Consider the following 16,441-nt stretch of genomic DNA (forward strand, 5'->3'; position numbering starts at 1 on the left):
TCCCAAAGCTGGCAAAAGGTATTATATGAGCATTGATGGTTTAATCTCTCGCTATTCCCTCTGGGAATTTCTATACACCTTTGTATTGGTTTTTCTGGTATTTTCTCATCTCTCACCTACCCAGTCACCCCAATATTACAAGAGAACATGACGGAGAGAAAGTTACCTTGACTTACCATGTGTTGAGCATAATCATGAACCTGGGACTTCCAGCTCTTCTCCAACACCTTAAACATGTCTCTGCACCTCTCCCCACCTCCAAACAACAACAAAAAATAGCCCTATGTCAGAGCACTTATTATTCTCCCAAAGATAGTGATAATCCTGGGACAATCCTGGGAGACAAAAACACAGGCCAGCCACCACAACTCTTTCTCATCTCCTTCATGGTTTGCATGTTAAATTAATGGCAAGCGGCTGAAAAGTACTACAGATAATGGCAGATAAGCCCATCCATGGATAAGCCAACCTTCAACACTTCAACCCAAATACCATGAAAAATGCATCCCTTCTGGTTAGCTGACCTTCAAATTTTTAACCCTCCTGACAGTTGCAAAACTACAAAGCGTTGCATTCATTTATAAAACTCTGCAGTTGTAAGGCCCTGGCAAACGTTTTTAAAAGTCTGAATTCAGGTCCTGAGTTACACTGGAAGGTATATTTTGGAACCTATAATTCTTGGCTTATTCCTCAGTATACACAATATTCTTGAAAGTAAAATCAGTCTCATTTCCTTTGCTGCCTAATTAAAAATGAACGATGGAATAAGGATACCCTTTTCATGCTTTTATTTGAAGGGCTAATATCCAACATTCATCTTTGCTTCATCTTCTTTTTAGCCTCTTACCATTTCTCTTACTTTGCCCAAGTCTTTTCTCTGCCACTAGCTGCATCCCACCTGCATCTATCTCCTTTCCTACTTCCTCTAAAGGGTATTTAGGCCAGAGATAGGTCCTTAGGCCAGTTTGCATATCATGTTGACATGGAACATACCAATTCTGATGGTAAGGGAAGGGGACCATCTTTAGAATACCATAGAAAATAATAACCCCTAAACACAGATAATACATTCTCCCAGACGTTTTCGTTTGCAACCTATGCTTGCATGGGGAAATGATTTTTGACACCAGAATATAATAAAATATTGTTCATTTCTTTCTTCGGATTTTGATCACCTCCTTTTCCTGTATTTAATCAAAGTAAGGGGAAAGAGGCCTTTCCTTCAGGACTTTTCTGTTCACTTATTCAGAAGTAAAACCTAGGATCATCATGTTGGGTTTATATGTTAAGATAATATTCTTGATCAATGATTAGGTTGATATTCTTGATAAAGAAGAGTTGCTAAGCCCAGGAGTTCAGACTGTGGAAGATGGCTTTGTGACAGAGAAATCATGAGCTTTCATCCTTCTGGGTAAGTGTCGTATTACCCTTTAGCACTTCTGGGTGCTAAAATAGTGCTTAAAGCACACATTTCATTTATTAACATCCTCCAACTTCTCCCAGAATGAATATTATTGGAAATGATGAAACCGGAAGTCCTTTATGCCAGCTTCCTATTTTTCATTATTAAATTTTACATATTTATAAAATTTACAGTTCAGTGCTCGCTAGCCCTTCTCGCAGTGGTGGGATTCAAAAAAAATTACTACCGGTTCTGTGGGTATGACTTGTGGGCATGGCATGACTTGGTGGGTGTGGCTTGGTGGGCATGGCAGGGGAAGGTTACTGCAAAATCCCCATTCCCTCCTCACTCCTGGGGGAAGGTTACTGCCAAATCCCACTAACCTGCTTTCCAGCTCCATTCTCCTGTGCAGGGCAACAAAAGAAGGCCCAGCCAATCAGCTGGGACTTGGAAGGCAGAGAATAAATGTGGCAGGGCCAGTCAGAGTGGCATTTGCCGGTTCTCCAAACTACTCAAAATTTCTGCTACCGGTTCTTCAGAACTGGTCAGAACCTACTGAATACCACCTCTGCCTTCTCCTACTGGATAAGATTCTTAGCTCTTGTGTATGATGCCCTGACACTGAAATTCAAGTGGGAAAGGGGAAGAATTAGAGTTCAGTACACAGTGTTGCAAGGAGAACAGTATTTTGATTCCCCGTGCATGACAGCTGCTGATTATCTTGGGTTAGCCAAACTGAAATTATAAGAAAGCATATTACTAGTTATATAACTTGATAGAATTCCAGAGGCATACATTTGCCACAAATCCTTTAAGATGAGTAAAGTTTTAGCTGGTTTTCCATCTGAGTTAGCTTTGTATAATTAATTGCCTCGCCTAAAATGGCTATAATACACCCGATTTGGCTATAATACACCTGATTTTACAGGAGTGGGTCATTAGGAATCTGGCTACTTATTTATGTTCATTATATTGATGCTCTCAGTTTGGATCTACTGAAATGGCTTCAGAAATGTTAATGCATCTTAGCAAGGTTATTTAGAAATCACCTGAAATCTTCTGCTCTTTTAGGTTATGTTATGTGATGTCCTTGCCCCAGGGATGGGCTGCTGGGGGCTCACAGCCACTCGGGAGAGCCTCTAGCTAAGACTCTGTGAGGCTCAAAGAGCCCCCAATAACCTCAGAAACACAAGCAGCAAGGGAAAGCTCTTAATAGGCTTAATTGAAGTTCTGGGCATTCAGCCAAGAGCATTTCACACCTCATAAAAGTGTTGCAAGCTAGATAAACAATCCACTCAGGGCTTGCGAGGGAGAGCCATTGAGAAAATCAGATAATATAGCCATTAGCCTCTGAGGGGATTAATTCCTTAATAATAAGAATTACGTAACTGATCAGAAACTCCACTAAGACTCCAAGATCCCTCTCACAGTCACTGCTATTAAGCCTGGTTTCATCCAGTCTTTTATTTAAGTATTAAATGCATGAAATAATAAACAACTTTTTGGTATATGTCTTTTTTAGGTAATTAGGACAAAGAAGCGACATTGAGTTGGCACACCCACCTAGTCACATGATCATCTAGTCATGCCCACCTGATCACGTGACTACCTAGCCACACCCACCCGATCACATGGCCGCCCACCAACAGCCACCCAGCCAGTCATTAGGGCAGAGAGCCCCTTGCTAAAAAATTTGAAGGTCACCCGTCTTGTCCTGAATTAAGTATTAATTATTCATGCGATAGCTTCTCTTTGCCTTTCTTCGCAACCAAATCAGACTTCTCAACATTCCATTTATATAATTCTTTTGGGAGAGATGAATATGATGTACAGGTGTTTTTTCCCCTCATTTTCATCTCCACCCAACATCCTGTGAGATAGACTGGGTGGACAGACAAAAATTGGCACAGAGTTCTTACATTCTGTGCACCGGGTTGGAAAAGATCGGTGTTTTTTTTTAAAAAACTTGGCCACTGTGAGATGTGTGGAGTTCAACTCCCAGAATCCCCCATTTTGACTAGATGACCTCTAGAATGATTTCCAAGCTTTACTTGCTATAGGCAAGTTGAATTTCAGTTTTGCTACAACACCTTTCCTAATGAGTATCATCATGAAGCATGCAGCGGTTGATGGAAATCAATTTGCTCTCAATCTATCTACTTCTGAATCAATCTAACCTTTAGATAGGGCACATTCTGAGAGCTTAATTAATGCCATTTCTGAAAACCAGACTCAGGACGTGTTTGCAATAAGTATATCATTAATGCTTCTTCAAGAATAAGATAGTAGAAAATCATAGTGGCTACTTCCCCAAATATTTTCTTTCCTAAAACTGTATGCGCTAAAATGGATCAAGCCCTGTTTTTCTCCCATCCTCCCTTGCTTCATTCCCACTTCCATACAAACTAAAGAAGGTTGATCAGTCTTACTTATTTGGCACTTGAACTTCATGTTATGCTTTGTAGGTCATACCGCTATTATAATTAGCGGAACAAAATTGAGTGTGCTTTTGCTAGTTTGATGACTCAACACACCTACTTGGAAAAAAACACATTTTTTGTTGGAGAAAAGTAAATATCCTTCAAGGAAAAATAACAAAGCTAGCCTCAGTAACCATGTATGTGCATGTCTGACTGCTCTAAGTTAAGGATGCTGTGGGAAGCAGCGTCGGTCCCAACAGGCTCTGGTTGCCGTGTAAATGTCAGCAAAGGAGGCCACATTGGATCTGTTTGTCTTACTACCTGCACACTTCGGGTGGTTATTTGAAAACCTGGAAAGCTGAATCACTAATCTAATGTTTGCCATTGAAGCTAGAGGAGATTTGAGGTGGAGGATAATTCCAATGGTCTCTCTAAACATTTCCCCTTGCGACTGTGTGTGCGCATGTAAAAAGGCATTTGGCATGGGTCTCTTTCTTCGTAACCTCAGCAGTCCTGTGGCTAAAAAAAAATGCCTCGCTTTCCTGCATTGTAGTTGACAAAGGGAAAGATAATGCTAGGGCACTAAGTTTAGCAACTACAGTTTGGGTTTGATTCAATCTTTAAATCACTATGAAGCATTCTGTGGATTTCAGACTATAAATATTATTTTAATATTATGCGCTATATAAACAGCTGCTTACGGTTAATTCAGAGATCAACTGCTCCTAATCATGGGAGCCAAACAATCTCAAAGCATCGTTGCTAACAGTTGCAATATTTATAACTGCAGTTTTGTAATTCTCAGTCCATCAGAAAATTTACAACTTTCATCATTAGTTTAATGAAAGTTATAAAATTCTATCCAAGACCACTGGAGGCGGTGCGACATTCTTCAAAAGTAATGAAATCCATTCAGCACTGATTTTTAAGAGGATATACTGTAAATGTCTAAAGTCATTCTTAGGATACATACCAATATAGACTACACCAGTCATTAAAAAGATATATTTGACATATTTTCAGAAGAAACAGCTTTGGTAGTTTCAACTAGATCTTGTCCTGGAAGCTTTCATTTATTTTTAATTCCAAATTCTTGACAAGCAACAAGAAATATGCAACAAGATGGGGTTCAAACAACAGATGCAGCTACATCTTGGAAGCTTCCCACTGAACTCTCCGGACTAATGTTCTGTCGATTGCTTCTACATTTGGACAACCTAGACAAGAAAAAGATGAATAGTTATATTCAAAATAATTGCCTCCAACAAGTATTTCTAATAATGGTCTTGAAATTGTTTGTTTTCTGTATGTATTTACACAAATCATCGGATCTCCTGCTCTATTTTGTAAGGATAAGTGGCTAATAACTAATAATATGTTTTTTTCTCAAATGCTACGGTATCTTTTTGGAATAATCTTCCTTAAAGAGGTCCATTTGGTATCATAATGTTTTTCTTTTAGATGCCACATAAGATTAACTTTATTTCTGAGTGCCATTACTTCAAAGATGTTGGGATTTTTCATAAAACAAATTCTATAGCCAAAAGAACTTTCCTTGGAAACACAGTATGGCAGGTTCTCTTCTCTTATCCCTGTACTTACAAGCTCTGTTACCATTATCTCAGTTAATTCTATTTGGATTCTAGAAATCTTTCAAGTTTAACCCTATATTAATAGCCAGGCTTAGTTTGGCCCTACAGAATCTCATTAAAAATAGTTGTTGGCTTATATTATGAACTTTTTAGGAAGGGGAAGACTATAACTAAGTAATAGCTTTCATAATTTATGTATAAAAAATCCAAATAAGTGCACTTGAAAAGATCAAGTAAAAGATCCTGAGAAAGTTTTATGATACGCAAGCCACCAAACATTAGATGCCTGTGTAACCTATATATAGCATTCCATTGTACAAATCCTATTTTCCTATCAAGTGTAATCAACATACAAAGGGTAAATAAAATAATCCCAATATAGATAGTCCTCGACTTATGACCACAATTGGGACCAGAATTTATCTTGCTAAGCAAGGCATTAAGTGAATCACACTCAGTTGTACAATCTTTTTTTGCCATGGTTGCTAAGCAAATCACCAACGCTAAGTGAATCAATCTACATTAAGTGAAGCTGGCTTCCCTCATTCCTTTTGGAAGCTTGCTGGGAAATTCACAAATGGCCGTCACATGACTCTGGGATGCTACAACCAGCATAAATACACATGCTAGTAGCCAAATACTCAAATTTTGATCACATTGACTGTGGGAATGGTGCAATAACTGTAAGCATAAGGATCGGTCATAAGTCACTTTTTTCAGTTCCTTGGCAACTTCAAATGGTCACTAAACAAATTGTTGTAAGTTAAGGACTACCTATATGCTCTGCATCTTACCAGAGAGCGCCATTGCTAATTTGAATTCTTCTTTCAGTATTTGAAGAACTTCCTTCACACCATCTTCGCCCTAATTAAATTAAAGCACATTGTATGAATGTAAATGTAAGTGGTCCTAGATTTGTTCTAACTGACAAACATAAATATTTGTCCAGTAGATCCTTCTTTCTTTTCTCTCCACAACTCCAGCTTAGCTCACTGACAAATTCGGGTCCCTTCGTTTAGTGCTTTGAAAAAGAAGCTGAAACCTTCTAATGGTTCCTCTTGAATCATTGGGGGAAATGGCAGAGCATACCAAGTCATTTAATTGACCTCATGAGCTTATTTTTCTGAAGTTATCACTTAACATACATGGTGCTCTCTCTATATATAGACTAACCTAAAGTTACCCATAATATGGTTTGGTTGGTTTGGGATTAGCGTGTGATGAATTTTGGCACTTTGGTTTGTGTACCATAGTGTTCTGGCTTGGAATTTATGAGGCCAGTGGGTTGTGTCTTTAAAAAAAATCATTGTTAAACAAATAATAAGGTAAGAGAAAATCTGAAATACAAATTGGAAAGCCATTGTTTTTACCCCATTTCTCAAATCTGTTAAGTTCATCCTTAGCTATGTAGAACATTCGTAAATCCAATATATTATGTTGCCGTCTTCAAATTTATGTCTTCATGTCTTCATTCACACATGTCTTCTTCATATCTGTCTTCTATTTTCTTCATGTCTTCCTTCAAGTTATTAATACCAATATTGTAGTGGCTTCAGGATCCAGCTATGCAGTTTAACCAGTCAGATCCTTAGGGTTGTCCTCCTAACATTATAATTGTCACTTTGTTGTTTTTGTCCAGAAGCACTCCAATGACTGCTAAAATGGGGAAAGAGATGTCTTTCAGACAAGAACAAGAACTGAACTCCTGATTTACATTACCTGGTATGCAAGACCCCAGATTACAGGCCTTCCTACAAACACCGCTTTGGCCCCAAGAGCCAGGGCCTTGAGAACATCTGTGCCTTTTCTTATTCCACCATCTAGAAATACCTCAGTCTTCCCTTCCACCGCATCTATTATTTCAGGCAGGACCTCAATCTGTAAGTGAAAATGGGAAGGGAGGAGAATTCCACATTTGACATACTTGCAGAAGAATCTTTGAGGTCCAACATTTAAATATTTAGAAGCTGCAAATACCATGGTATTTTATTATCCTGTTTGACAAATATTCCAGCTAGCCTGCTTCAAATGCTAATGTAAGAACTATATATCCAAGTGTCTATTACTGAAATCCCCAAAGCTTCTGCACATTCTCTGGAAAACCACAGGCCATGTTCTGCACCATATAATTACTAATTGCAACCTAGACTTTCAGTGACACCCCATCATATTAAAATCCTTGATTATTATAGCCTTGCTGACTCTCATTCTCCAAAAATCAGTTGCTAGATTCTACTGAATCTGCCTTCCAGGCATTAGGGAGTGTCAGGTGGAAGAAACGCTGAAATGTATAATTAACACTTGAGAGTTTCTGTCACAGAGAACTTCAAGCAGAATGGAGAACCTAAAGTAGCCTCTTCAAATTTGTTGGACGACATTTACATAAATCTTAAGAACCTGTAATTCAGTCAATCTGGACTAGTGGAACAGACTTTTCAATATATAGCTAATCCTTAGTTGAGCCCAGAATCATGCTGGTCATGACGGAAATCATAACAAGACCAACCCAATTTTATGACAAATTTTGTGGTGGTCATTAAGTGAACCCATCATCTGCAATGAGCTTTTTTTTGCCAGAAAAACTGGAAGTAAATGCCACTTTCTGGCCAAAAAAACCGAACGTAATAAATAAGAGCTGTGATGGCGCAGTGGTTAGAATGCAATACTGCAGGCTAACTCACTGCTCACTCTAGGAGTTCAATTTTGAGCAGGTCAGGGTTGACTCAGCCTTCCGTCCTTCTGAGGTTGGTAAAACGAGGACCCAAATTGTTGTGGGGAATAGGCTGACTCTGTAAACCACTTAGAGAGGACTGTAAAGCACTGTGAAGCAGTCTATAAGTCTTAAGTGCTACTGCTGTAAATCACAGTCACATGACCACAGGATGCTGCAAATAGTTGTAAATGTAGCCAATTACCAAGTACCCAAAATGTTCTGATAGTTGTCAGAATCACATATCTAAGTCATAAATACTCTATTTTTAGTTCTGTTGTAATTTTGAATGGTCTCTAAGCAACCAATCATAAATGGAGGACTACCTGTAGTAGATAAGGGAGCTAGATAGTTGAAAATTGAGAATATTGTTTATATTGACATGACCTGTGATTGGTTCCAGAATCCCATATGGTTTTCCAACATTTAGACTCTAAATCTGGAAGTGCCCAAGCTTGCCCACTTTAAAACTTGTGGACTTCAACTCCCAGAATTCCCCAGCCAGCATGATTGAATTCTAGGAGTTGAAGGCCACAAGTCTTTGAGTTGCCAAGGCTGGATGCTCCTGCTCTATATAAATCCTCAAGCACAACCTACAATTATATTGTCTGTTCGTTTTTTCAACAGGCCTGGTTAGACTTTTCCAGAGCTGACAAGATATTTACATTTTTGTTTTCCATTACTGTCCTTTCGTCTCTCCCCCTCTCTTTATCTATACAAAGAACCGCAGATATATGTGTGCATATGCATGATGCTTTAGTATAACAAACATATAGTTTTAAGATTTTTTTATCAATTTTAGAACAATTCTACAATTTTATCAATTACATTTTACATTCTGTTATTCCTCAAGCATTAATTTCTTGAGGCATTATTACAGATCCAAAATTCTCGGTGAGAGGCGAATATTTGAGTGTATGTTGTTTGCAGCACTTTAGATATATAGGCAGTCCTTGACTTACAACCACAACATTTCTGTTGCTTAAGTGAGACATTTGTTAGGTGAATTTGGCCTGATTTTATGACCTTTCTTGCCACAGTTGTTAAGTGAATCACTGTGATTAAGTTAGTAACATGGTTGTAAACGGAATCCGGTTTCCCCATTAAACTTTGCTCATCGGAAGATTGACCCCAGGACACTACAACCAGCATAAATACACACCAGTTGCCAAGCGTCTGAATTTTGATCACATGACCATGGGGTTGCTACAATTTTCGTAAGTGTGAAAAACAGTCGTAAGTGACCGTTTTCGGTGCTGTTGTAACTTTCAATGGTCACTAAATGAATGGTTGTAAGTTGTGGACTCCCTGTATGCAGAATTGAAAGACTATACATTTAAGCAAGATTCATATAAACTAATATCAGTCTCAAAAAGTCACTTTGGTCTAGGGTTGGGTATCATCATGGGTTGGGGATTGCAAGATATTTTGGTTACCTTAATAACAATTTAGATGTGCTTGATATGTAACTACATAAATACCATAACTTTTTAACGTTAATTTTGTTTCATCGTTCATGTGAAAAATGGTCTTAGATCCCTTTTTTTTCAGTGCCATTGTAACCAGTGGTGGTATGCTACTGGTTGGGATGGTTCAGCTGAACCGGTAGTAAAAAAAAAAAAGCCTCCAACAATCAGCTGAGAGGAGAAAGAAAAGAAAAGTGCAGGATCGGCCCTCTCACCCGCCCCTTGCTTTTCTCTTCTTTATCCTCTCAGCTGGTGTGGGGAAAGCTGCCCACGTACAATCGGTGTGTGTGCATTAGGTGCATGCACACGCAATCACTGAATCGCCAAGGGAACAGGTGGGATCCCACTGCTGATTGTAACTTCAAACAGTTGCTAAACGAATGGTTGTAAGTTGAGTACTATCCATTTTACAAAACTTCTGTTGTCTTTTATATTGGGAGTTTTGCAGCGATAATTCAGCACCCGAAAAATAAACGCAGATAGCTGATGCTTCATTTAACATCTTTATAAACATAAGTAGATTTTACAAACCAGTTGTAGATTTCTCCAACATGGAGCAAACTCAAACGGAAAGACGTTGCAAGTTCAGAGCAGAGCTCCAGTCTTCAGCAAGCAAGCAAGTTAGTTTCATCTTCAATAGACAGACTCAGAGTTCCAACATCGCTGCAGAGTTGCAGAGCTTAACATAGAGCCCTGCCTAGGCTACTTTTAGTTTCAGTTTCCAGCCTAAGCTACTTCTAGTTTCAGTTTCCAAAACAGTCCTCATTGGCTGACTTAGTTGCTATGCCTATTCGTTGGCTGACCTTGTTACACAAGCTCTATTCTAGTTCATGAATATACTCTGACATTTTATTTCCCTGTTTTCTCCAATCCAACAGTCATCCAAATTTTGTATTTGGTCCCATTTGGTATGCTCAACCCTTGGATTACATTTAAAAAAAAAAAATCCCCTTCCCCTGTTTATGTTCTCCAAAGTTTCTACACTTGTTGAGATTCCTCCCATGATGTAAATTCTTCTGTCTTATACATGAGTGGTGGAATTTCAGTCCATGGAGAAAAGTTAAGAAATGGCTATTCAGAAGGGCAGGGGGAGGTTACCTCTCCTTGACTGATGGTTTGAGTAGGATGGAAGCTGGTTTAACTTCCTTTTGGGTGAAAACAAATCAGAAAAGGAAACTTGCTATTTTTTTTTCTTAAATTAATATTTTATGTGTTAATATTTAAAGAACAGAATAAATAGCTGCACAAAAGGGAAAAACGGAAGTGGAGAAAACATAATGGATGGATGAAGCATAAACAAAGGATTTGCATTTCATAAGATTAAAAGCTCTTTGTTTCATTAATGAATTATATAGAACTGAGGTCATTCTATGATCTTAAGGAATAATTAAAAATCTCTATAAAACTCTAAACATTAATGCAGAATATGAATAAATGCAGGGGTGGGCTGCTACTGGTTCTCCCTGGTTCAGGCAAACTGGTAGGTAATTTTATGGCCAGTTCAGCGAACCAGCAAATCCCACCCCTGGTTGGCCCTGCCCCACCCCACCGACCTCTCCCATGTATCCTACACAGCCATTTTGTATCCCAGGTAAATGCAGGGCTCGTGCGGAGGCTTGGGGACGGTGAAAAACGGGCCTCCCAGAGGCTTCGGAAGGCCAGAAATATAAGTTTGCCCTGTTGAGTAGAAATTCTTGTCCTTTGATAAGCTAAAATGGACCCTCTTCTTTCAGCTAAGTCTATCGTGAACAAAATGGGTTCCTAACAATTCCTCCTGTTCTCAGAATGGAGGCCTAGGCATCACACATTAATAACCGCAAAAGGATTATCAATGTTGCTTCATGTCCCAGAAGTTACATCCCTCATCTACCAGCCCAAAGCTATTTCACTTCTTTGTATAATAACATTAGAGTTTAAGTGAAATGCAAGTGAGAAAATTCACAGGCTGGCAGGCTCCAGCTCAAAAGTCTCTTCCTTCAAAGAGGATCAAAAGCTGTTTCTATTTGACTAAAAATGATGAATTAGTAATTTAGTCAGCATTATCAAGTGCCTCAGTTCTTTTTCTTTTTTTTCTCATTCTTTCTTTTTTTTATCCTTTCTTTTTTTAGATTAAGTAACTCTTGCCTAAGGAAGGAAAAGACATGTTTAAAGGCAGAGAAAATCCAAATCCAAGAGATTAAGATAGAGAGAAGCAAAGAGATAGGAAAAGTCTGTTCTGGCTATGTTATATAGACTAATTGGTATTTAGAAAAATGTATGCCTTTGTATAAAACTAAAATTATGAAAATACTAATTAATGAAGAGAAGTGTAAGCTGGATGGTCACATCCTTGAGGATATAGTACACAGCAGCGGCATTAATGGCTTTCCTGCTGACAGAGTTTGCCAAGTGTTGATCTCTGCCTATTTCCTTGAATCTCAAAGGGAATTCCCAGATATCTCCAATGCAAATATGTTCCGGCTAAATCTGACATTGTTTTAACAGGAGCCACTAATTAGCAGTGCAAATGGGAAGGCACAGAGGGGATGTTTGCACAAGTTGGTACGAAGGCAGCCCACTTGTCTAGCAGACTTGGAAAACCTATCAGCCAGCCAGATATGCTTGCTAACCACTATTTGTTTGTGTATTCGTTGTATGTTTGCAGCCACCCATCTGACGAAACACAATTCTGGGTGGCTTCCCAATAATAAATAATAATTATTGCTCCGAGTCATCCGGAACGACAAGTCTCTCTATTCTATCAAATAATACAATCCTTGGGGGAAGGGAGCCAATCTTTTACAGCTTTCTGGAAGGCTCAAAGAGTAGATTCCTGCCAGATGTCAAGGGGAAGGTATTGCGCAGGGTAAAGGCTGCCGTAGAAAAGACACACTTCCTGGTCCAACTAAATGGCAGCATCTAAGAGGAGGGAGCTGAAACGTGCCGCCCAATCTAACCTGGTAGGGCAAGCAGATGTCTCCAGGAAGAGGCAGTCTTACAAATAAACTGGCCCTTGGCCTTGTAGGTAATAATCAGCTTCTTGAACTGTATCCAGAAAGAAACTGTGAGCTACTCAAACTCACACAATAACCATGTGATATGAGCAAATGAAGAGGCAACCGAGACTGCATGTACCACTGCATTCTGGTCCCGTTCTAATTTCTGAGTAGTACTCAAGGGGCGCCCCATGAATACTACACATCGCAATAGTCCAACTGGGAAGTGACCAAGGTATGACTGATTATGAGTGTGCTGTCCAGACAGTATATAGGTAATGGGAATTGAGATAGTTAGTTAGGAACGGAGAGTTGTTCCCTTAAGGGAATGTATCATAGTAAATGTAGTTAAGGCATCCTGGGAAATGTAGTCCATGTCATGTGGTCACATCTGTAATCCTGATTGATCACTGAATTGACCCTTGGTGGGTTGGGGGAGGTTCCTTCTCTCTTGCCTGGAGCCCAGTTGGTGCCTCACCCCCTTGCTCCTTCATTATGAGGATGAAAAGATCACTGTCCTTTTACACTGTGAATTCAGCTATGCAAAGATTTGGACACTGAGATGAATCTCGATGTAACCGTGAGTTATATATGAGGATAGCTGATGAACCAATAAAGAAACTTTGTATGGATGCTTTTGTAGAGTTATGTCTGCCTTTATACATTCAGTCAGTAATTATAAAGGGCAGAACAGTGAGCAAGGGCCACAGTGGGCTCAGTTGGCACACAAGATGTAGCTGTGCAAAGATTTCTCCAGCTGTGACTTCTACCCCCTCCTTGAACAAAAGCCACAGATTGAAGAGAAGCCCCAAATTGTGTAGTACCTCTGCCCAGGGAACAGAGATGATATATTATCAGACCAAAACCCCCAAAGCACTCTATCTTGTGGTGGCGGAGCCTGGGTCAGTTTTTCCCTATCAAGAGCTTCACAGCCTCCAGATACTAAGAAAGCACCAGAATCACCACTTCAGACAGAATTGGAGGTGTCAAACTGAGTATTACCAGAATACTGATTTAGAATTTAGAATAGAATAGAGCTGGAAGGGACCTTGGAGATCTTCTACTCCAGCCCACTGCTCAAGGAGGAGAACCTTTAGCAACTCAGACAAGCAACTGTCCAGTCTCTTATAAATCTCCAGTGATGGAGCACCCATGATTTCTGGAGGCAAGCTGTTCCATTGGTTAATTGTCCTCACTATTAGGAAGTTTCTCCTTAATTCCAAGTTTCTTCTCTCTTTGATCAGTTCCCAACCATTATTTCTTGCTCTGCCCTCTGGCTGCTTGGGAGAATAATTTGACCCCCTCTTCTTTGTGGCAGCCCTTCAAATACTGGAATATTACTATCATACCATCGTGATAATACCACATCCCATGCTGTTGAATGACCTCACCCAGCAGGTTCATGTAGATCTTAAAGAGGAACACTGAGAGACCCAAGCATTAAGCACCACACAATGCAAGGGTCTAGGATTAAACCACTTCCCACAACAACACACCAATAGGAACTAGCAGCTTCACAGTTAAAAGTGTTTTCCGTGCTTTTAGCTTAAGCAGAATATGGAAAGTGTTGTGGTTAGCCGGCAGCAGGTGCAGATGGCTGAGGAGAGCGAGGACTCAGATGAGGGGCCAGGACTATTAGGGGGTGGACTGTTGCCTTCAGAGATTGTGGGAACTGGCAGCAGCAATGAAGAGGTTCCCGAGGAGCCTGTGCCAAGTGCGCATGTGCGCAGGGTTGCTCATAGGAAAGAGCAGCTGCAGCAGCACGAGCAACTCGGGAGTAAGGCTGCAAGGTAATGGCCCCTCCTTCAAGAAGATAAAAGCCAGCTGTGAATCTGACGTTCTTTGCAGGAAGCAAAGATGTTTTAAAACTCAAGTCTCATGGACATTGCAGTATCTTAGTTGGTATTTGAGGACTCTTGTGTTGTAAAATATTTGTAGGTAACCTTATCTGTTATTCTTGGCAACCTGGCACAGTTTTGGCGAGGCTCGTGCTTATCAAAGTTAATTAGTTTGCAGCAGCCTTTTAACCAGGGATTCATAAGAATCCTTATTGGTTCATGTTTGTTTTATTGGAAAAGGGTTTGGGTCAGAACAGAAATTGCACATATTTTTAATCCAATTTAAGGAGAATCAGCTAATTTAATAAGTAAAATAAATACATGCAATGATTATTCCTACTAAGTAATAGTTGGGGAAGTTATTAAGGGGAGAGGGGATGTTAATAAAAGCAGAAATTGAGTAAGGCTCCTCTTTTCCAGTATTTTTTTTTAAACCTTTGCTAGGTAAACAAACTCTGGCTCCTTACACTGTGACATTTTCTGGGGGAAATCCTCCTTAACCCCACTCCAAAGGTGATGTAATTGGTTAGAATGAATTCTTCAATAGTTTACTTTGACTCATATAAAAGTAGCGCATAAAAAGCTGTGCTATTTATCAATTGTACAAGCTGAAGTACCCTCTGTGCTAGACATTTCCAAATCCTGGTCTTTGAACAGGGCAATATAATCATCTAACAAAAAAGTTATTGTTGAGCTGCTTCATAAGGATAAAAACATGGCTTTTCTACACACAAAAAGCCACAATGTCTAACAATTCAGCTCCTTGCTCATAGTTATGATTGGACATGACACAAAATCATGACAGACAAGTTCCAGGTCTTAAATTGCATGTCAACAATTCCTCCCAAGTCTAATATGTTGATATGTAAGAGAGCAAAGGAATATTTGTATGTATAAACTTAATTTTTTTCATATTCTGAAAATGATGCTATAAGAAACAGGCAGCAGCAAGAGCGATTTCTTTGAAGACAAAATCAGTAGCCTGAGGGGAATCAAAACTTGCAAGTTCAATTTGCTATATTCCAGTTGAGGTTTTCTAGTCATCTGGCACATAATAAAAGAGATTGTTTACCCTCTTTAGGTTTTGCTTTGGAGCCAAAAATATTTTGGTCCCACTTCCGCATATGTACGCTCACTGTCATATCCAAGCATATTGCCCCAAGTGCTGTTCCTTTAGTATTATGACACAAGTCATAATTAAAGCAATCATTTCATCCATTTATAACCAGACTACTTAGGAAACAACCACCACTTTGGAACAGATTTGCTCTGAAGAGTAAGCCAAACTTTATAGACAGGTTTCAAGAACCTAAAGGCAACCATCAGAATTTTTAAGTAATTATTTTATTATGAATTCATTATCATTCAGCGACATCCTTTGCACGGTCCTAGCATCTACCATTTAAAGAGGCACCTCAGCAGGGCAAATCTGGCAATCCAGTAAAGCAGTAGGATAAATCCAGAGCGTTGGGGAATTGCTGCTACTTAGAGCAGACCAGTGACTTTTCCTTAAAAGTAAGACAATCTCCATTTGAGGCAAACTGGTATTTCAAGGGGTTTATCCTGGGGCAAAAATAGAAAACGTTATGGTGGTGATATAGTTGCTGTTGCCTTGCTGTTTTCAAGGATGGGTGGATAACACATTCCGTTGCCTGGGCTACAATACAATTCAACAACCACTTAGTTGGTTAAGTAGAATACGGAGAAACTATATTTACAAGCCACTATATATATATATTATTATTATTGAACACTTTTCTTGGTTATGTATAAATTTCTATATTCACAATAACAGTATATTGTCTGGGTACAATCTCTTCAATCTCTACTGAGCCGCTATTTTTTTTTACCTCACTGTGAATTTTTGCAATTTCACTTAGAAAAAAAGACAGGCCATGAGAGCTCTTAAATGCTGCTTCCACAGTAGAAGTGGAAACACGGGGAAACGTCCACGTGCCCATAAAGAGCCACAGTGGTGCAGTGGTTAGAATGTAGTACTGCAGTCTACTTCTGCTGACTGCCGGCTGCCTGCAATTTG

General features: G+C 39.4%; 1 protein-coding gene across 1 annotated transcript in view; it reads right to left on the bottom strand.

Moving 5' to 3' along the window:
* Positions 1–4,808: 4,808 nt before the first annotated feature.
* HAO1 (hydroxyacid oxidase 1) overlaps positions 4,809–16,441 on the bottom strand; it is a 40,631-nt gene continuing 28,998 nt past the window's right edge. The window contains exons 6-8 of the mRNA XM_026710342.2: positions 7,134–7,292; positions 6,209–6,278; positions 4,809–5,039 (exon numbers count right to left, since the gene is read on the bottom strand). Coding sequence (XP_026566127.2) covers positions 4,969–5,039; positions 6,209–6,278; positions 7,134–7,292 — 300 coding nt within the window. The 3' untranslated portion in view covers positions 4,809–4,968. The remainder of the gene's footprint in view (positions 5,040–6,208; positions 6,279–7,133; positions 7,293–16,441) is intronic.

The sequence above is a fragment of the Pseudonaja textilis genome, chromosome 1, assembly GCF_049901715.1.
Source record: "Pseudonaja textilis isolate UNSWEBS1 chromosome 1, rPseTex1.2, whole genome shotgun sequence".
Taxonomy (NCBI): domain Eukaryota; kingdom Metazoa; phylum Chordata; class Lepidosauria; order Squamata; family Elapidae; genus Pseudonaja; species Pseudonaja textilis.